Source organism: Camelus bactrianus, chromosome 6 (genome assembly GCF_048773025.1).
Source record: "Camelus bactrianus isolate YW-2024 breed Bactrian camel chromosome 6, ASM4877302v1, whole genome shotgun sequence".
NCBI classification, from domain to species: domain Eukaryota; kingdom Metazoa; phylum Chordata; class Mammalia; order Artiodactyla; family Camelidae; genus Camelus; species Camelus bactrianus.
This window is the reverse complement of record NC_133544.1, coordinates 88,870,385-88,893,343: the sequence shown is the minus strand read 5'-3', so window position 1 is coordinate 88,893,343 and position 22,959 is coordinate 88,870,385. Positions and strand designations below refer to the sequence as shown.

Genomic DNA, 22,959 nt, shown 5'->3' with positions numbered 1-22,959 from the left:
TTTCCCTCTGCCACGTGGCTGGATCCGCTGCGCAAATTCCAGACACCCAGTTCTTTTTCCCTCCAGCTTTGGGTGGAGATGTTTCTGTTTCCTCATGTGCAAAAGAGAGTTAAGAGAGTTAAGTCTGCGATATATCGCAGTCATTGTGAGGACAGATGGATGGACTTAATGAATGTGAATCACAGAAGCACTCTACACCCACCATTAAGGTGAGATAAAAGTTGAGATTGTCTTAGTTTTACCTAATGTCTTCCCCCAAATCCATGCTTTCTGTTGCTCAGCTTTCGAAATTCCTTACCTGCCTTCTGGTAAGGTTCTGATTTTAAATGGTTTTTCTTTGTTGATTACAAACCACTCTGGGTACAGGGAACCTTACTGGCTGCTGGAAATATTCTGTATCTTGATCTGGGTAGGCTTACAGGGGTCTATCCATATGTAAACAAAAGTTATCTCGCATACACTTGGCTAGCTTAGGTTGAAAGACATCTGGGGCATTTTGTTCAGCGTTTGGGTGGATGCTATTTCTGCTAAGATACTGCCTTGCAAATTAATTTCTTGTTCAAATAATGTTCAGTAAATTAAATTGAATTCATGCGAAGGTGATATCAGAATGGGGCATGTGCATGTTGTTTCCAGAATAAATACCTACACAGGCACTCTGCTTGATGATTTATAGTCTCTAGAATTGTCACATACACCCTGCAAATTATGATGATTCGTAGTAAACTTATTCAAGTTCACATAATGATGGGAAATGGAGGGAAATATATATACTAATGGGCATAAATGAGTTGTTTTGGGAATTAAACACCTCTAATAATGCAACATACTTAACACTGTGCTTGGAACATGGTAGATGCTAAATACACAGAAGCAATGATTGTTATTGTTAATAAAGTTAGAAAGGAGGTAGTAGAATGTAGTGGTTAAAAAAAATGGGTCTGAAATCAGTAGTTTTGATTCTGGAATGGCAGCTCACCATGTGACCTTGAGCAAATTACTTATAAGAGGGACCCAGGAGAGCACCCTTTCCCCTTCTGATGATAACAGTATCTAGCTATGTAGCTAGATAGCTATAAAATGAGATAATGTATATGAAAAGTTTAGCATAGAGTCTGTGTATATTTATACACATTATAATTACATTATATTTATTGTTATTACAGAAGAGAGCAAATGTTCATTAGTTCATTTATTCATTCAGAGCAATGTTTCCTGAGTGCCTTCTGGGTCCCAGCCACTATGCTAGGCAGGTAGCCCCAGGCTGTACAAGATCGTATCAGCTGTGTCCATCTGTCAGGAGAGGAATGAAAGAAATGAAGAGGATAAAATATTTGGACTCCATCTGGCTGAGGCAGGAATGAGAAGAGACTGTTGAACACACTTTGTCTGGGGGCAGGGTTGGTAGGTCCCTGGATTTGCCATGCCCCTGACTAGCTACTTCTTGGTCTTGATATCATCTCCACTCCTGGCCAAAAGTCTTGGGCCAGTGCTAAATCTATGGGAGAAATGATTACCCAATTACATACTTGAGGGTCATGTGAATGTGTTTTGACTCAACTGTTCTCAGGAGACAAGATGCTGTTAGTTTTGCAAATGAGAGCCCTTGGTTAAAATGGTGTGACTCAAAATCTGAGAGGTTGTCTGAGAAGCTGGTAAAGCAAAGTTGGGTTTCGAAGGGAGAGATAATTTAGAGGTAAAGACATATAGACTTTGGGATCAATCTGTCCTAGGTTCAGATCTGTTTTGCAACTGTTTAACTATGGGATTGTGGGCGGGTCAATTAACTTCTTGGAGCTGAAGTTGTAGAGTGGGAGTTATAATACCTACTACACAAGATTGTCGTGAGGGTTAAAAATGCAGGAAATGTCTGGCACAGTCACTGGTGGCTAACAGCTGTTATGACACAGTTTTGCTTGGCTAGGGATTAGGTGATTCACACATGGATTCCTTTAAAAACATTTCTCTTTCTGGCCAAGCCAAGCAGATATGCTTTGTTTTGTATTAACAATTCACCTTCCTCAATAACACTTTGGAAGCATTTCCTGTATAAGCTTGAAAACAGCAGAGTTGTGTCCTTGTGTGACTGGTCTCCTGTGACCGCATTAAACCTTATGTTTTCCTTACCTCGGAAGTATGAGCCCTGCGGTACTTGGGAGAACAGAATAACAGGATGAGGCCCTGTATCTGGATCACACAAATTTACTCAGAGGAAGACTGCGATCATTCAGCGCTCACAGCTATGGGGACATCCAGTGATGGAGCTGGAAAACAATTCTACGAAGTAAGCATACATGCATCCCACACCATTAAGGTCAGAGGTGCTCTTGGAGTGGAAGGAAACTGAACAGTTTAAAGCCGACCTAAAAAATAATATATAGGAGATAGGGTGTCAAGGAAAGCAAGAAGAAGAGCATTTACAACCACATAAAATACTGGTGTTCTGACTTATTCATCTCATTCAGCAGAACTAGAGTATGGAGTAATGGAAAGAACACAGATCAGGGAGCTGGGACACTTGGGTTTTAGTTCTGATGGCTGCTAACTTGTGGTGGGACTTTAGCAAGTCCCTTAATTCTCCCTTGAACTCAGTGTCTCCTTCTGTCAAAGGGTGGGGTTGGATTAAACAGATGATTCTTGTTCTCCTCTGTCTCTAACATTCTGCAATCCAGTCATGTGCTTTCTCCCAGTGAAGCTTCCTAATGTTTCTGAAAATCCATGGCATCCTGTGTATTCTCTAGCTTTCTCCTCCTTTTCCTCCCCTACCCCACCCCACCCCTGGTCCCAATCCCTTTTGCTTTTCTCAACAAACTGGAAGGCTGGGGAATGGGGTGTGGGTACGAGGTAGTGTAATGTTAGAATTTCTTGTTTTTCAATTTTTAAGCAAGAGTGGTTAATTTTTTTTTAACATGTCTCTAATTTCGACTTTTGTTTTGACCAGAAATATTTTGCTCATCTGTTTTTATTGCTCCAACCCTCAGTGGGGTTTAGCTCTGCAATTGCCTTTGTTATCCCTCTCATTGTTCCGAAGCCAGAATGACTATAAGAGCTCTAATGACTAGAATGTTCCTTTCCTTTAGTTAACCTTTGCATCCAAATTCTTTTTGGTATAGCGCTATGCCTTTGAGAGCTAATGATGTTTCTTGACATTAGTTACAGTTTGTTTTGGATTAGGACTGTAAATTTCAGACTTTTTCAAGAATTACGGGAAATTTGGGGCATAACTCTGCGCACATAATGACCAATCCCCTCAAAACATACTTAAAAAGTAAAATGTTAAAACTTAAAAGCTTTTTATACTATATGGTAATAGCATTATTCCTGCTGACAATTTTGAGCTGAATTTTTCCATCCTAAGATTTTCCATTCTGTCATTAACCTTTCAAAGTCAGATCTCTGAGAAATTACTTACAGGTGATTTACCTGTACTTACTTAAAAAGAAAAGTTGGTGGCAGTGCTCAGGGAGCTGAAGGAAATAAGCACCTTGCAATTCTATGTAAATTACCTAATTTTAAGTAAATCAGTGACTTTAATTTTCCTATGAAATGGGGACAATAGTACTATCTTCATCACTCATCTCACAGATCTTTTGTAAGGCTTACTTGAAAATGCATACCTTCGCATAATAATGGCATGATAACCCATGAAGTACAACTGAAGAAGTATTAATAAAGTGTAATAATGCTTATAAAGGCATGCATATGCATCATTCTTTCAAAAGTGTAAGGTAGCATAAAAGTGCAAGAAATTGGTATTACACAAGGATTAGTATTGCCCACTTCACCCACCAGATTATACCTTCTGTTCCATTTTCTTGACCACACTATTCTGTCCATGGCATCTTTCACATCATCTTCACTGTTATTCATACAACCTTGCATTATTTGTTTTTTAACTTTTTATGGTGTGTGCATATCTCACCCAGAATGTGTAATTTTTTTTTTTTTTTTTTGCATTCTCCTGTGCATATACAAAGAAGGGTTGTTGGGGGCGGACTGGAAATAAATTTGGGACAGGTTGAAGAGGGCTTTCTGAACGCTGAATTGAGTGTTTTTGAGCAGGTAACTTACCTAAGCTCACATGTAATTTGGAAAATTAGCTCTGGTGACAGTGTGCAGATGGATGCAGAAAGGAAAAACTGGAGGCCAGGTCAGTTAGGAGGTGACTGCATGGCCCAGATGAGATATAAGGAGAATTCTGGAAATACGGCAAAAGCATAATAACCAGGTTTGGCTGTTAACTGGTTGTGGACGGTGAAGGGAAGAAGTATAAAGTGCTTCAAAATACATCCTAGGTAATTTGTCAGGGTGACTAAACTAGGAAAAGCCAAAGGTTAAGGATTTAGCTTCTGTGTGCAGGAGTGAAGGATGGAGGTGGATACTGATAACACCAATACTGGTTAGTATTGGTTCATCCTTTTACATCTGTTTTACATAATATCAGTTGTAGAGATTTTGACATTTTTTCTTCTCTCATGGGCTTTGTATTTAAGTAATCATTTTTCTTTTTGATTGTCTTAATCTGTTCAGGCTGCTATTACAAAATACCATAGGCTGGGTGGATTAAAATCAATGCAAATTTATTTCTCTCTGTTCTAGGAAGTCCAAGATCAAGGTGTTAGTTGATTCAATGTCTGATGACGGCCCACTTCCTGGTTCATAGATGGCTGTCTTCTTGATGTATCCTCACATGGCAGAAGGGGCAAGGGAGCTTCTGGGTCTCTTTTAGAAGGGTATTAATCCCATTCGTGAGCTCTGCCTAATTACCTGATTACATCCCAAAGGCCCCACCTAATAAATACCTTGACAAGGGAGGTTAGGATTTCAGCCTACGAATTTTAGGGGGTACAAACTGTTCACAGCAGGTAAGAGCAATTCACACATAGTTTTCCATACATACAGTGTAGCAAAGCATTTAAAAAACTTGTGACTACGAATAATATTTCTTAGGTTTATTTCAGCTTACAGTATCTCAACAGTTTTTTGAAATAAATTTTAGGGGAAAAAAATCCTGTTCTCTGAAGAGAATTGGCTTGTCAATGGGTGGTTTCATTTAACTAACTTAAAAAGTCCTTGCATTATAAAAGCCCCACTTTCTACGTCTTGCCACACCAGAAGCAGTTCAAGATTGCATGAAAGAACGCGATAAATAAGTAACAGCTAAGCCATACCTTAAGGAAAACCAAGGAAGTACTACGTTTTGTTTATTTCTGTAATGAGGTAGATAACTAAGAAGTAGCCCCTGAGTTAAGGAAGAGGCAATCAGGCACAAAAGAGAGTAAAAGAACGAGTTAACAAAATGCATATTCAGTTTCCATTTTATTTGCCATTTTACGATGCGGCTGTTTCCCCTCCTTCCACTTGTAAATTATTAAAGTGTGTTTTCAGGAAGCAAAAAGAGGCGGAGAGCTGGTTCTAGGTGGAGTTGATAGGTAACAGCGCAAGTGTGCAGGGTCTCCTTTTCCCCTCCTGAAGGGATGGTTACTTAGGAGGCGCTCAGGATGGACTGGAGGCCTGGGAAGCGCCGGGCTGCCACCGGCTGGGCTCCGGGCGAGGCGCCGCAGCGCTGCTTTCAGCCGGGACGAGGTCAACAGAAGGCGACGGCGGGGAAGCAGAGCGGACAGAGATGTCCCCGCGCTCAACAACTCCTGCCCTCCCTTCTTCTCTACCATCCCTTTCCTCCGGTGCAGGCTTCCCCGCTGCGCCTCCGCCCACTCCCGGACGGCCGGGGCCCCAGGGGCCACCTCCCCGAGGGGGCGAGACTGCCGTGGGTCCACGCACCTTCCGGAGCCGGCGGCGGCGGCGCGCCTGCGCACAGGCCGGGTCACGCGCGGTGCTGCGCGGCGCGGGGGCGGGCCGGCGCCCGGGGGGCTGTCATTCGCGGCGCGGGTCGCCGCCCTCAGCTGCGCCGGGCGGTTCCGGCTCCTCCTCCTTCTCCCGCGCCGCGGCCCCACCATGGTGCTGGAGTCGGTGGTCGCGGACCTACTGAACCGCTTCCTGGGGGACTATGTGGAGAACCTGAACAAGTCCCAGCTGAAGCTGGGGATCTGGGGCGGTAAGCAGGAAGGCGCGGCCGGGGGGTGCGGGGGGGTGTGCCAGCGCTGGCCGAGGGGCTCCAGCCCGGGCCCTGCTCCCTTCACCGCGCGAGGCTCCGCCTCCGGGGAGGGCGCTTGGCGGGGTCCCCTCCCCGGGCGGCAGGTGTGGGGCGTCGGCAGGCCTATGCCCGCCTCCAACGCCACAGGGTCCCGGGGTGCCGGCCCAAGATGGGGAGGCGCGGCCGCGTCGCGCCCGGGCTGCCGGGGTTCCCAGCGTTCGCGTACCTTAGGCCGAAGCCCCTGCCCTGTCCTGCCTGCGCACCTTGGGGGGCCTCCCGCTGCCCTCAGCCTGGCCCCGTGGGCTCCGCAGCATAAAAAACCCTCCCTGCTCCCGCCCCGCGTGGAGCGAGGATGGCTGCTTGGTCACACGCGCTCACAGTGGCACCAAGGAGAAGAAAGAGGAAATTGTCTTTCAATTATCTCCCCTGGCAGTGGTTAGCGAGCAGGGGGAATATATTTACGAAAGGCCTGTCGGTAGGGATTCTTACTCATAATTCTTTCAGCTGTTGAGAAAGTGACTTTTGTTTTGGAACGATAGAGCGAAATTCAAGCCACGACCAGCATCATCATTAATTAGGTGCTGCTTGGTTGCATGCGGAAGAATTTACACCCCTGTTTCTATCCTAGAGGCTAAGTGTATAAGATGTAGAGAGTAGCGTGCTTCTGCACTCTTCAAGAAGCTTAGTTATTTGTACCCCTTACATGTTAACCTTTGGGGACACTGGGGTTAGTTTTCTTAGTCTACAAAGTACTTGGAGTTTTGTCAGCTTTGTAGGGAAATCAAAGGACTCCTCAAATAGTTGGAACTGCTTTTAATTCAGTCAATAAATAGTTTTGGGTCTGACTGATCTGTCCAAAGGTAGCCACTAACCCCTGTGCCTGTTGAGTATTTGCAGTGTAGTTAGTGCAAATTGAGGTGTGCTGTAAGTATAAAGTACACATCGAGTTTTGAAAATACTCAGGAAAATACTCTGTTGTAATATCGCAACAGATTTTTATGTTGATTTCATGGTGAAATGATAATATTTGAATATATTGGGTAAAATAAATTATTAACATTCATTCCCCCATTTCTTTCTACTTTTTAGGAAACCTGACTCCTAAAATTTATAATTACATACGTGGACCATATATTTATATTGGGCAATTGTGCTGCCCTAAATTATGGAGGAGCCAGCTTTTAGTCAGTTACTGATTGCTTTATTGGTTCACTGGTTTGCCCAGCAATACATACTTTGCTCACACGCCCTCCTCCAATGCTAAGTATGGTGCAAGAGAAAGAGAAGTAAAGGAGACATTTTAGGAAGTAAATGTCCAGTGCCTTCTGCAGGGATCAAGTGTTTCCCCAGATTATAGTCTAATAATGCCAATTATTATTAAATTATTATTATCCTTGTAGTTTGTAAGTATTATTTGAAATATGAAAAGGCTCTGGGCTAGCATTTAGGAAACTTGGGTTTTAGGTGGTTGTGTTGGACAAATCCATTTACCTTACTGGCCCTTGATTTCTTCATTTTAATTTCACCTTTAATACAAAAAAAATCATAGCAGATAGTATAATATTCCTCTGTAATCACTATTCAGAATTGTTTGCCCAAGTTATAATGCTTTGCCCTATTTACCTTAGATGTTTTTTGAAAGAAAGAAAGTGTGGGGATACATTAGAAGATTCCTTCCCTTCCAAATCTTATTTTCCTTTTTGTCTAAACTTAGGGGTTGAACCAGTTAACCCCTAAGTGTCCTTCCAGTGCCAGTACTCTGTGATTCTAATTGTGAATATTTTTTTCCTGTGAAATTGTGACGTATACTGCCTGAGGATTTTGAACTTTTTCACAACTGAAATTAAAATGCCGTAATGATAATTTTACACCATTTCCCCCCTCTTTCTTGGTGAAGTGTAGGAAAGGAGACTCTTTTCTTTCATCTTATTTTCTTTTTTTACAGTTAAGTATTCTGCCTGTGGTCAACATCAGCTTTATAATAGGCCTGAGCAAATAAACCCATTTCCTTTAGGAAGTCTCTCCAGTGTGCAGTCCAGTCGGGTTTATCAGCCCATAGCTGTGCTTCTGTAAAGTTTTATTGCCTTTTATTTGTGTGATAGTTATAAAGGAAGGAATAAAGCATGAACTTTTAAAGTTATTGCTCAGTATATTGTCTTTAACATTAATTCCCTCATTAAGATGGAAAGGCAAAATGTGAGTTGACTATTTCTGTTCTTTGAAGAAATTTATCTTAAATTTTTATGGTAAACAAGTGGGATTATTAATTTAATAGAACTGCTGATTTTTATGACATCTATGATGTTGACAAGTTTTATAAAGAATTTAAAATTATATATAATCTTATGTGAAAACAATTTGCTTTAGATAAGGTTTATGAGTTATGATCGAGTTTGATTTTTTCAGTCTTTTTTCTTGTCAGGTTTTCATATCTTTAGAAAGGGAGAAATTCAACCCTCAAAAATTTCACACAGCTAACCTTACTATTCTTCCCTATCAAAAGGTAAGCCAAATTGATACCTCTTCGACTAGTCCGTGGCAGTGGTTTTCAACCCTAGATGACTGCCTCCTAGAGGGTCGTTGGGATGTCTGAGACATTTTTGGTTGTCACACTGAGGGGCAGAGGTGCGCTGTTGGTATCTGGTGGGTGAACCCCTGAATACTGCTGCATTGCACAGCGCACGGGACAACTCCCTGCAGCAAAGAATTACTCAGCCCGAATGTTTGTTGAGAGACTAGTCTAAGGAGAATATTGGAGATTGTATTCTGCATTTATAAGAGACCTTCTGGTGCTAAGCAAGTTGTAGTAAGAAATTAAAAAGGACTTAGAGGAATTATATGTTTCATGAAATTTATAACTTAAGAGAGAAACAGCTGTCTCAAGAAGTGACTAGGTATCATGTCAGTAAAAATGCATAGTCTTTGCTTGGATGATATCAGGAAGTAGTTTTAAGAATCAAAATGTTGTCTTGACGTAATTTGAAAAACAGTGTGCTTTGCAGACATTCATACATAAACAGGTATTCACAGTGAAATCCACTATAAACAAAAGTTACAGAGTGAGAAAGAAGGGGAAAATTATCGAAATGTCTAGAATCAGGAAGTATACTGCAGCTATTGCCTTAAATTGGAGAAGGAAAAAAAAAAACCCAGACAAAAAAACTTTATCATTTTTCTTCTGTTTCTATTCTTTTAAAGATTTTTTTATGCCAAGCAATTCCTGTATATTTTTTAGTGATTTAAAGCAGAACGATTTTTTAAAAAAAAATTCTTGCTGTTGTGTATAAAAATGAGGCCCTGATTATTTATTAGCTGGGGGACCCTTGAGCAAAACATTTTAATTATTTAAGCCTCAGTTTCCTTACCCCTCTTTTAAAATGGGGAAATAATACTGTGTTTGTGAGATAAGTGATGTGAAAATCCTTTTTAATTGTAATTGTTAAATTTTTAACACTGATATTAACAGTGATGATACACAAACAGCCAAGTGATGGGAAACAGCTTCCTTGTTTTATTTTACAGGCATACCTTGGAGATATTGAGGGTTTGGTTCCAGACCGCTGCAATAGAGTGAATATTGAAATAAAGCAAATCACATGAGTTTTCTGGTTTTCTAGTATGTAAAAGTTAATGTGTAGACCACACTGTAATCTCTTAAGTATATAGTAGCATTTTGTCTAAAAAAAAAGTACGTACCTAATTAAAAAATACTTTACTGCCAAAAATGCTAACCATCACCGGAGCCTTCAGTGAATCATGATCTTTTTGCAGTAGGAACATCAGAGATCACTGATCACAAATCACCATAACAAATGCAGTAATAATGAAAAAGTTTGAAATATTGCAAGAACTACCAAAATGTGACACACAGACATGAGGTAGCAAATACTGTTGGAAAAGTGGCACTGACAGGTTTACTCCATGCAGGATTGCCACAAACCTTCAGTTTGAAAAAAATGCAGTATCTGTGAAGCTCAGGAATGTGAAGTGCAGGAAAACCAGGTCTGCCTGCATTTTTATAAGTATGTTTCTTCTAGACTTCAGACTTAAGGGTTTTCACATTCTGTACTGTGATAATTTTGTGTAGAGCTAATACTCGTGTCTAAACCTGTCTTATTCTCCAAAGAAAGTTTTTAAAACAAAACAAAAAAAACCCTATTTGCATTTGAATTTACATTTATGGTACTTACATTACCTGCCAGTTAGTTTGTAAGGCAGATTTTCAAGGGTTCAGAAAAGTGCCTGGTGAGCATGTTGCTGCCTATGCAGGTAGGAAGGTTCATCTAGGTATTCGTTCCCCACAAACTGGTACCAGAGATAAATTGCACAGCCCTTAGCTATTTGAAACGTGTCCAAGATATAATTGTTTTAAGAATAACATAGATTTGAAAAGGTATGTTGAAACACCAGATCTTTTGCAATTTGTTTTAAGTAGGTTTGTTGCAATGTAGAACCTTTGTCAGTTTGATTTTTCAAAGTGATCACTGTGGAAAGTCATCAGGGAAATCCTCTGTTCAGAATTCTGCTGCTCTCACTTCCATTTGACAGGTGGAATATTCGTAGACAATGTGATGTGTTGGATGCAAAGGGTGGTTATGAGGACTTCCTGGTCACCAGTAGGAGTAGGAGCCAGGCGGAGTGCCCTCATAATTTGTAAGCTCTTCACATCAGGTTGAGTCTGTGCTGATTACTGACTGTATTGTCCTTCACGCCACCCCTGACACTTTCCATCAGCTGCCATGATGCTGTTGGAGCAGAGCAACATAAGGAAGGAGGAAACCTGGGATCTAATTTCATGTCCAGTACTTCTGGTTTAGTGGCTTTTGGCACGTCACTGACCAGTGACCACTGGCTTCTTCTCTGTAAATGAGAAGGTTAGGCAAGGTCATTTCTTCTGGCTTTAAGCTTCTGTGACTTGAACAAGGCCAGAGCAGCGTGAGTGCTTCATTAGGTGGTGCTGCCTCTTGGTCTGCATTCGTGGTAAGAAGTGGTAGTCAAATTATGTTTCTTTCCTTTCTGTTCTTCACTCAGTACTGGTGGGCAGAGAGCCACAGTCATGAAATATGACAAGAAAAATGAAGTTCCAGCCACATGCTGATATTTGCAAATCCAAATCTAACATAGTACGTTGTCTTAACAGATAGCAAGGGCAGCTAGAGAATGCAAAAAACCCCAAAACAGGCCTCTTTGCTTCTTTCTACCTCGATACCTAAAACATAGCAGTATCTAAGTGTTTTTAAACTTGTAGAGGAATTTTTTTCTTATTCCTTTCTTGCCAGCCAACACTTGGTGTAGTGAAGGCCACATTTCTCACTAGCTTGTCCTGGAGCATGTAAAATAAATAATAAAAAGTTCAATATTGTCATGGGTTTAGGCTCAATTATTATTGATCAAAGCAGAGCTTAAAATTGTTTATTGAAACCTCTTTTCCACATTCTTAAATAGCACTATTAACTACAAATTCAGCCCTTTTCTACAACTAGAACTGGAAGTTGGTGCTTGGGTGACCGTTCCTCTAGGAGGCTCTGCCACACTGCTCACTCTTACGAGATCCCTGACGTGTAATTGAAAGGGAGAAAGTTCACTGGTGACGTGGCAGCTTTCCATCTTTCTTTGCCAGGGCTTCCTGTTTCAATAGGGAAACGGAAAGAGTAAGAGTGAGTTGTTTCCTCTCCCCCATCCGCTTTCCCCGCCCAAGACAAAGTCGCTGTGAACTCCTATTAAAAGGAGACTGGTTAATTTGGGTTCAATAGGTAGATTCAGTTGAAATGAATTGATACAATATTTTCTTCAGTGTTCTTTACTAAAACGTTACTTATTAAAGAAATTTGATTTATACTTTAAGAAATATCGTCATTTACTTCAGCTCACGTCTTTGGAAAATGAATGTGTCTGAATAATTTGATGTGCTGTCAGATAAATAATGAGTATTTATGATACAGATACAAAAAGGAAATCTTAAAAATACATAGCACCACACACTCTTTTTTTCCCCGTTTTACAATATGCAAAGCTAGTTTCATGGATTAGGGCATGGCGTTTTTGTTTGTTTTTAATCACAGTTTGGGATTAATATGTTTTATATTAAGAACATGAACTAGGGAGACAGGAGACATAAGTTCTATTCTTAGCACAGCTACAAATTAAAAGTACGAAACTGACCCAACTGCACTTCCTGCTTCTGTGTTTCTACTGTGGCACTGTCCTTCCTCCTATCATAAACCTTGACTCTACCCTCTTTTCTGGTTGTGTCCTTGCTGGTTTGTACTGATTTGACATTTAGTTACTGTTTTTGGATTTCTTCACACTCTTTTAAAATGCAAAGACCAAAAGGCATCTCAGTGCTGGGTCACATTCTTGTGTGGCATTTATTTTTTTCAAGGAAGATAGAATTTTCTTCTGAATTAAAATTCTCTACCCTTTCTGCTCTGTACTTTGGGAGATAGTGTAATGTTATGAACACAGCATTGGGCGACAGGAGATTTGCGCCCTGGCTCTACCACTTACTACGTTTATATAATATTCTTTCTTAGGCCAGTCAGTTAATGTCTCTAAGCCCCAGTTTCTTTCTGGGTCCTGCCTCCTTCACCAGGAGGCTGTGAGGATCATGTAATGTAATACATCTGAGAGTGTTTTCTCAAATATAAAATTTATGTTCTTATTGTAGTCATTTCTATTTTGGTATAATATGCATTCTAAATAATTAAATGCATTCTCATTAAAATCAGTATTTATTGACTACCACGTATGAGGAGAATCAATCAGGAATTCATAATCAGGTTGGGGGTTTGTATAGCTAAGTGCCATAAATAAGGGGTAGCGGAACTGAGAAAGTTCAGGTGGGTTATGTCTGACTGGAGGTTTTTAACATCAGCACTCTATTTCTTACATTTATTTTCTAGACTGTGTTTTTAAAAGCCATTCTTGTTCTTGTTCCAAGTTATGCCAGTACCATTTGATTTTTATTCATAAATATACCAGCTTATTTTCTACAATTTAGCAACCATTTCTATTTCCGTTGTAGTTTTTGAGGTGACTCCAACTCTGCCTGCCTGGCTTTCATTTGCTAATTTAATGTGTTTTACTTTCATTTTCCTCTTCTGGTTCACTTGTAAAGATTATTTGATAAATTTTGATCCAAGATTTACTCTTTTAAGGTGCTTCTTAAAATAACCTTCAAGGTTAGCTTTGAAACTTTATATGTGACTCTCTGGCCACACATGCTCATCCAGAACGTTGCTAGTTTATTACGGGGCATCGTACAGGGTCAGAATGAGAAACCTCTTCTGAAGCACAGACTTCGTGTGTTGCTTACTCTCATCTTTCAGTCCTTTCCCATCCATCATAGAAGGAAATGTCTTCATAGGACTTCCTTTCTTGTGTGTCACCGTGGTCTCTTTAGAACTTCATGGGATTAGGGACCCTTGATTGCATGATTGGCTTTAGTGCCTTCCTTGCTGGCAGAGTTAAGTTTATCCATCTCCAGTTATTAGTCATTCTCCCCGCCCTGCCTTTTTCCGTTATTGGTAAAGATTAGACACAAATATTTACCTTTCCTCTAGGTTTTCAGGAACTTCCTTCCAATGGCCTTGTGTGGTTTTAGCCCGGGTGATCTGATTATAGCAATAAAGTTACTTGTGTGTGTAGAGAATTACATTATCTTAAAGTAAAAGTAGAAAGCTAAATCTTAACTTCTCCCTCAGTATTCTGTTAAATGTAAAATGGTTGATCTTTAGGAGGATTTAGTCTTAATCTTATTTATTTATTTATTTATTTATTTATTTATTTATTTATTTATTTAGGCAGGGGAGGTAATTAGATTTACTTATTTATTTTTAGAGGAGGTACTGAGGATTGAACCCAGGACCTTTTGTATGCTAAGCATGTGCTCTACCACTTGAGCTATATCCTCCCCCTTAGTCTTAATCTTAATTAAGATTAAGATTAACCTGCTTTAATCTTAGTCTTATAAAGTAGTTCTATTTAAACAGAATTTCTGACATTCATGGGATAGACAGTGAAACTCCAGCACATGTATCTGCAGAGAAGCAAGCAGTTTAGTGGAAGAGAACTTCTTAGTACAGGGCCTTGCTTAGATAAGGCCCTCATCTGCTGCGTGCATGAGTGTGTCTTTGCCCTGGTGTAACTGGAAATATGCTGCTGCTCCTCCCCTTTCCTTTGTGTTTGGATGAGTGGCTCCTCCTTCAGTGAAAATAACTTATAGACTGTTATCATTCTTATTTCATTGTTAGATATACTGTTTGTTAGATACCATTCACATTTTTCAGAGAGGAAGTATGTGTTTGCTGACCTCCCAGCAGTAGAAGTAGATATTTTTATGTATTAAGGTAAATATTAGATATAGGAGGAATTTATATAAAGCATATTGAGGTTGCATTGATTAGAATTCACCTTGTTTTGTTTCCTCAGCTCTTATTATAATTTGTATAATAATTTTAACGTAAAAATTTAACATAAAGCAATAAAATAGTTTTCTTTATTGTAAAAACTAGAAAATACCAAAGAATGTTAAAAACCCTTAATTCTACCTTCTAGCAGTAATCACTATTACCTTTTTTTGGTCTGCCTTTCTAAATGTACTTGTGTAGCTTTGTTATCCATTTTGGTAGTTTTCAGTATTTCACAATACCATCTGTCACTTTATTAAAGAACCATAGTGCCACTGCGGTAGAAACAGTGTGCTGTTTATGAGGACATCTCTGCTTTTACATACATAATGTTAGCGCCTTAACAATTGTTAGAAAATGCTTCCTACCTCCTGCAGGTTACTCCTGAGCACTCCTGGTAACCATTGACCTGCCAGTTGAGAATCACTGGGTAGAACCATCAAAATTCACGAGCAAGTTTACAAGTCTCCATGTGGGTCTTAGATCTTGCTCGACTGGTTTGGATTGCTTCACATATGCACTAGCGTCTGTGTGGAGCACTTCTTTTGGCTTGAACAGAGCTCCCAATTGTAATTTTTTGCATTTCATCATCTCACAGAATTAAATCCAGGAATATTTTTCTACTTTATGGAATTTTTGTGTATATATAATCCTTTTTAAGGAATTTTTTCCCCCCAGCTCTTGACACATGTCAGTTTTCCATGACTACTGTGTTATCTCTACGTTTGGTCAGTGATGGCATCTTGTCATTTGTACCTCCAAAATAACTTTTTAACTTACTGATTCTACCTCCAAAATAACATTTTACTCTGTCTCTTCGACCCTGAAGTTACTGCCTCCTTCAGGCTTTCATTTCTCTTCAGTGTGTTGTAGAAGCTTTCCTCCTAGGATGCTGTAGTATTTTCTTCCCACTTGTGAGACTTCTTACCTCCTTCTCTCCTTTTATTGCAGTTTCTAGCAGTTTATTTTAGAAAATTTATAATATGTGTATACTAAGATGGAAATAACCACTGTGATTATTACGTTATGGTGTCTAGTCTTACAGTTGTTTGTTACCTATGTATATGTATAATCTCAAAATTGAATCAATCTGGGCATTCTTTAATCTTTTTTAAAAATTAGTATTTTATGAACATTTTCCCTTTCTACATTTTTTTGGCTCTGTATTATAGATGATTATGATTTATGCCATCTTCCTGGACATTTAGTTCTTTAGGCCCTCCCTCCTTCTTTCCCTCCCTTCCATCAGTCTTTCTGGTATTAAAACCAATATTGCAACATCCGTGTAGCTAAATTGTGTGGACAGGTCTGTTTTTTAGGATAGTAGAGTAAGGGTTCTAAAATACAGCTCAGATTTTGTCATCCTGTTGTATGCATTTTTGTCTCTCTGTTGTAACCAGTCTGAACTTTTCATCCTAAAAACTCTTCTGTTAGTCTAGCGCCTGCCAGCCTTTCTGAATTTATCTCCTTCCCGTTCCTCACACCCTCCAGCTGCAACAGCTCACTTGTGGTCTCTGAAATGTGTCTTATTCAGGCATGTCTGTTTGCCCTCTTTTCTTACGTACCCAGTAAATACTTCTTCAGTCTTCTAGCCTAAACTTCTGTGTGAAGTTCTTAATCTTCCTATGCAGAGTTAAGTTGCTCCTCATTTGCATCTTATGCATTCCTGTATTGGAATATAGAATATTTCCCAAATTTTAGAACTTTAGTCTCCTGTGCTAGGCTGTGAGTGGCATGCTCTAGTTCTCTCTCTCTTTCCAGCACCTAATTCATACTAGGTGCTTAATAAGTTTTGGTTGCATAAATCTGTGATCTGGGAAAAAGCAAATTCCTAACAATGGTATAATAGTGTTAAATATACTTTTTAATTCACTCCAAAATACTATGAAGAAAAAACTACTTGACTGAAAAATGTTTCTGGGGCTCATGAGAAGCATTGTATTTTTTTTTAGAAAAATTAATGTGTCATGAATGATTAAGAAAATGCATAACTGAAGAATTTACACTTGCATTTAATGTTGAAACTGTAGTTTTAGTAACCCTTAGAGATTTAAGAGAAATGAAAATTTTTCTTTTGCTTAAGTTTTCACATAAGCAAGAATATTTGTGTTGTATATAAACAAATATAGGTGCAGTGTTTAAAATTTGAGTCATGTAATCATGTCATTATGGCTTTAGTTTTTATAAGTTAATATCTGAATAGATTTTTGAAAGTTGGACTAATGAAAGAATAATTATTATTGGTAAGATAGGATGCTTGAAGTTTTAAAAGACTAACACAGTATTCCTGTAGAAGATATCCATTGACACCATGCTAAAGGAAAGAATCTTGGGTTACAGGATAATTGATCTGTTCTAGTAGTCACCACTTTATTTCCTTCTTTTGAGATTTTGGCTTAATCATTCAAAATGATGGATACTTTCTTTGGTTCTAAAGTTCTTTGATCTGAAAGCGTTCAACTTCTTTCTTATTGTCTATTTAAATGTCAGACAGTTTAAATATTTTATAATTCTTTTGCACTGGTCTAACCTTAAGGATACTACAACTAATATTTTTGTCTATGAGTTGCAACTCTTTTGTTCTTGAAGTTTGCTTTGCTCAATTCTTACCATTATCACAGTGTCGTAGTGTTTGGTACTGCATTAAGACAGGTTATGCTAATTGGTATATTAACTTTATATTTTTCATCTTTTTCTTTTTTGAAGGTAATGTGGCTTTAGATAATCTCCAGATTAAAGAAAATGCTCTGGTAAGTTGTGTTTTGTTTTTGTTTTTGTTTTTCACCTGTGTTGACTAGTCAGTTAATTTGCTCTTAGAAACCTCTTAGAAACCCTCGTTACTAGGTATCTGGTATCAGGTACAGGTAAACTGATTGAGTCACTTGAAGAAGGATTACTTATTTAACAGTTTGCTCTGGGAAAATCTGAGATTGAAGATTTAAAAAAATTTTTTTTTTTCCTGATGATCAAAATAATATCTCTTGGAAAAATGGAATGTTTTTCCTTGACTTAATTTGACTTCATAACTTTGTAGTAGAATTTATCTTAATGAAATAGTTTTCTTCAGAATTATCTTTGCATATTTTTCAGGTAAATACGGACTTGATTTTAACATTTTATTTAATGAATAATTATATTTTTGGAAATACACTTGGCAGTCCAGTCTTACAATATTATCATAATGTTAAGAGGTAAAATAGATTTTGTAGCTCCAGAAAGTAATTTGTGTCATTTACTACAAAAAAACCCCATCCTCCAAGGTCCCCCCACCATCCCCCATTTGGCCATTTGGTATTTCCATGTTGGACTTAATTGGAGTTTATGAAGTCACTTAAGAATGGGTTTATTCTTTGATTGATGGGTTAGATTTATAATTAGCGTACAGTTTGTTTTATAATCCTAGCTTTGACCTCTGGCTGAGTTTCTACATGATGAACTGTTTAATTAGGGAGAGTCTTGTACACGCAATGCTCTCATGACTGGTGTCATGGAAGCCAGTTTTGGATGTTGAAGATCTTGGGGTAGAACTTAATAAGTAGCAATTTATTTTATTATTGACATAGTGGAAAGGTCATGGATCTTGTACTGTGATGTACCTGGGTTTGAGTGGTAGCTTTGTCTCTGACCAGCTGTGTGACTTTTGGCAAGTTTCTCAATTTCTTTGAATATCAGTTTAATCATTTTAAAATGGAGTTAATAATACAAAACAGTATGATATTTCTCTGCCTTTGTGGCTTGAATAAGATAAAAAGTAGAGCTTGACAAGTAGTGGACACACAAAAGATTTAAACTTTCTTTCCTTCCCTTTATATGGGATGCTACAACTTTAAAAATTTTATCCAAAAATTTAGAACTTAAGATTCTTTTGTTAGAGATTGGAACAAAGGTTTTTTTTCTTTTTAATCTATTTATAAAAATCTTTTAGAAGGTAAAATAGAATTGTGGTTACAGGACACATATATATTTATATCTAACATACTTAGAAGATAAATTGAACTCTGTGTTAGCCTAATTTGAATTTTGGTTATAATTTAATACATTATTTTGTAATTTATGCTCCATTAATTCAAACTAGCTTCCTTTCCCCCAATTAAACTGGATTGGTGAGGTTTTACTTTGATATGGGTTCTTTACATTTATTTTGTGTGAAACTTCAGGAGGATTAAAATGAGTGTGAGATCACATTTAGAGCTAAGTGTACAGTTTTGTTTGTATTCTGTATAATATGAAGACCTTTGAATTTATCTGCCCCCCTCCTCTTCCTCTCCTCTTCCCCACCTCTTCCCCACCCCTGGACGGTAGAGCTACTCCCTTATCACCAGTTTGGATTTTTTGTTTGGGTCTAATAAAAAGATTTATTATCAAAATCTGTTAGTATTTTGTTCAGTCTCTGTTCACCCAAAATACTGAATAATCAGGTAAGTGATTAAATTGATTATTTCAGTTAATTGTTAATGGATTGATTTAGTTAATTGTTACCTGAAGTACGTATTTCAGGCCCAGATTTCAATAGTATTCGTATCTACTAAGGTACACCTAACAGAAAGGCTATTCTTTTTTTTTTAATTTAGTTTTTATTTTATTTCTTGCAGGGGGAGCTAATTAGTTTAATTAATTAATTAATTATTTTTAGAGGAGGTACTGGGGATTGAACCCAGGACCTCATGTATTCTAAGTACGTGCTCTACCACTAAGCTATTACCCTCCCCCCTCAGAAAGGCTATTCTGACTGGTTTAGTTTTTGGTAATTCTAAAGATTCAAGTGAACATTGTGAATATGTTATTGCTTAGTACTCTGTGAATACAGAAGTTTCTTTCTAGTGGTTTGGAATCTGGATAAGTGCAAGTTCATTATTATTGATTGGTACTTGTTAGTGACTTATCTAAAGTGAATGCTAATGTGGTAAATAATATGTTGAGAATCTGCCATTTCTTTTAAGATTTATTTATTCATTTCCTAAGTATTTCATTTGAGAAGGAATTATTGTTCATTTGTTTCCAACTTATTTAAGTGAAAAGATTCTTCCTCTTCCTTTTCTGGTATTTCAGATAAGCAGTGTCCATCTGTCATTTTAAGAGTTCATGGAGTTTCCATCTGGCTTGGTTTGGTTAATAAAACAAGTAACCGATTTGCCTGATTACTTTCTTTAATTACAAACTCTTTTTCTGTTGTTCTTACTTATAATTTTGCTTCTCTTGTGAGTTTCTTCTTCAGAGTCAAGTTTAAGTTAATAACTTTTTTCAGCCATAAAACATACCCTTACGAGTTACTGAAGTACAGAAAATTTGTTTTATGTTTTTCCTTAGTGTTGATTGTGTCCTTAAGTGATGATGCAAAGGTGATTAGTGGGGAGCTTAATAATTTAAGATGTTCTTTAATTTCTTTCTTCCTTCTGAAGAGTGAATTGGATGTTCCTTTTAAAGTCAAGGCTGGCCAAATTGGTAAGTACTTCACTCTTCATTTGAATTATTCTTAGTCCTTTTAGTTTTTTTTTCATTTTACCTGTTCCTTAACATCTTTTTTAGCTTGAACAAAAAGTAAGAGGTTTTTGGCTAATGTTGATTACAGCTTTTGGAGTTCTGCACTTAACATATACTATACCTAATATATACGTTCTTCACAGTTTTTGACCAAAGAGTAGAAAATTACCTTCTAAAGCGGAAGGACGTTTGAACTGCAATGATATGTTTTAGGCTTTGGTTCCACCACACAAAGTATATCTTCATTTTCAAAACTGATACGCAAATTTTGTGTGATTTTTCTTTATATATGAAAGTAGTGTAATTTGCAAACTCTAGTAAATAAAATTTAAGTGTAGCTTCTTTCCCTCATGTTTGTTCCACTATTTCACTTGATATATTGTGCAGCAATGTAGTGTGGAGGATGTGTTTTGATAAGTAGAAAGTCTTTCTTTGAAGGCTAACTCTCTACACTAAGGTCATCCATAACTAAGCATGCATGTTTGTTGGAGAAATTTTTCAATAGGAAGTTTAATATATCAAATCCTTTCAACTAGTCCATACTACCTGATTTCTACTTAAAAAAAAAGAAAAAATATATAAATTACAGCCCTAGATGACTTACTCTTACTTTAGAATTTTTACTTATGTCACCACTCTTCCTCCCATCCCTTTGGCCCTACTACTTCACTGCATCACTTTCCTTCTTCATTATTTTGTATTCAGGGAAGGCTTTGCCTTTTGCCGTTTCAGCCTCTCTAAGTAATTGCTTGAATACTTCTGTGAGTCCACATTATATCATTGTACATGTGGTCCTTTTCTACAGATTTTAAAATTTTAATACAAATTTTCATGTTTTTTTCCTCTTGAAGCAGGAAACACTTCCTTAGGCTGAAGTATCCCTAGGGCACACATTATTTTTTTGTCTGTCTGTTACACAGAGCCCTGTGGTTTGTCAGGTGGTGACGTTTAGCAGTGTTCTGGAAGTGTTGTTGCAGCCCTCCATGCTTAATTGAAATCCTAGAGTGAAGTTAAAGCCGTTCATTCACCCTTCGACCTTTGAGATATATGACTATGGGAGAGGCAAGGGTGAATGTGATATCTTTGTCCTCAGGGAAGTTGTAGAGACCTAAAATGAGGACATAATATTGAAATCTCATTCCCAGATTATTGGGTGAGTTGTATTTGACTTAAGAGCTTTTACATTATTCATTATATTATTACAACTAGATGTGTATTTTGGAAGACGTTTTCTAGTGGTTCAAAATATATTCTTTTTGCTTTTAAAGTATTAGAATTTAATGGCTATCTTCAGGGCTACTCACTGAGTTGTAAGAGACCCTTTACATGTAAGGATGCAAAGCATATTTCCTTTATACTTTTCCTATTTGGGGGTTTATGGGGCATTTATATTAGTTACTAAGTTTCTGTTAGGTTAAAATATTACACCTAACCTGTAGAGTTAGTGTGGCTAAGTATGCTCAAGGATGTTTTGGTTTTCTAAGAGCTAGACATATTTGTGGGTACTCCTTTTACTAAAAATTGAAAAAAATTTCCTGACTTGTAAAAGGAAAGTGATAGTATAACTAACTGGATTCCAGTGGAGTTCAGAATAATGAAGGATGGGAGGATAATGGGTTAGGGTAAATGGAGAGAAGAGGAAGCTTTGAGACTAGACAGTCTCCTTTTGGTATCCTGAAGGGGCATTTCCCACTTTTTCAGTCTCATGCTCACCAAGAAGGCAATCAAATCAGATTTTTAGAAGTTTATGAGATAGTTACAAGTATAACACCATCTATTATAAATAAAAGTGGCACTCACTCTAAAATCAGGAGACTCAGAAATGACCTAGAAGTGTACTGGCATTACTTTTAGGCTCCTCTGAAGTGGGAACCATTTAAGAAACTCAGCAGGTTTGTAAGCTGAAGTAAAATAAAAATTTAGATGGAGAAATAATTTGAGATTTTAACCTTGGGAAGAGATTCCTAGCTAAAACTCGCTTGCCTCCCTAGCCATCCAGGTGAATCAGATTATCCTCCCTTACGTCGCGTTATTGTGTAAGTAGTTTAGTCCTTCACGTAATAGCGAGATTTAGTTAAGAGTCTTGATCAGCAGAACTGAGACAGCGATAGCTTTTATATAGTCATTATTTTTTTAATTGTGATGAGAGAAGGGATTTTATTTTGGAACATGGAAAACCTTGGGGGTAGAAAAGATTTGAATAGAATTGCTCCTATACAGTTGAGGGCAGAATGGGACATTGACTGCCTGGAGACTAGAGATTGGGAGAAAAATAAAGAAATAAATGTGGAAAGATACCAAAGACAGATTTTGCCCATTTCAAAATTTAGCTGAGAATATGCCCTTTTTGTCTGTTCTCTCCTGCTTTGTGTAGCCTTTTCCTATAAAACTCCAGACTTGGCTTAGTGACACTTAGGGTCATAGTTCATCTCTATTATGAGGGAAACAGTTTCTGCAGTCAAGTCTCTGAAGGACCTGGTGTTCATACCGTTGTTTCTGAGAGGGAAGATGTGTTCTGCCTTTCATATGCTTTAGAAGCAGATACTTGGAATATAACTGTTCTGACCGGCCTGTAACTCATAATACTAATCATAAAACGATAGGTTTTGCCTTTTGGGTTGGCCTCTTCCAGTTGTAGCATCTTGGTATACTGTCAAAGTTCTGTTCCGCTGGTCTTCTCTGTGTTACTGCTTCTTCCTGGGATCTTGTACAGACATTATTTTCCACCGATGCTGTAGAGGTGTAGTTGTAGGTGTGGATAGAATACATGCATGTTATTCAGACCATCAGCTGTTAGGTGACGTGTACCAGTCTGGTTCCACTGGTGACTTGGGTGGATTTAAGCAGTTGATTTAACCTCTCGGAGACTGAGTTTCCTTTTTTTTTTTTTTCCTTTCAAAATTGAAGTAATAATTGCCTTGTTCTTCTTACAGTTTGGGAATATTAAATGAAATAAGAGTTACCAAAAACTTTAAA

The 22,959-nt window shown here is 38.0% G+C and overlaps 1 protein-coding gene across 2 annotated transcripts in view; it reads left to right on the top strand.

Annotated features, from left to right (window-relative positions):
• Positions 1-5,649: 5,649 nt before the first annotated feature.
• The window catches only part of VPS13C (vacuolar protein sorting 13 homolog C), a 157,639-nt gene continuing 140,329 nt past the window's right edge, over positions 5,650-22,959 (top strand). For both annotated transcript variants that reach the window (XM_074366228.1, XM_074366229.1), the window contains exons 1-3: positions 5,650-6,055; positions 17,209-17,252; positions 19,902-19,944. In XM_074366228.1, coding sequence (XP_074222329.1) covers positions 5,956-6,055; positions 17,209-17,252; positions 19,902-19,944 — 187 coding nt within the window. In that variant the 5' untranslated portion in view covers positions 5,650-5,955. The remainder of the gene's footprint in view (positions 6,056-17,208; positions 17,253-19,901; positions 19,945-22,959) is intronic.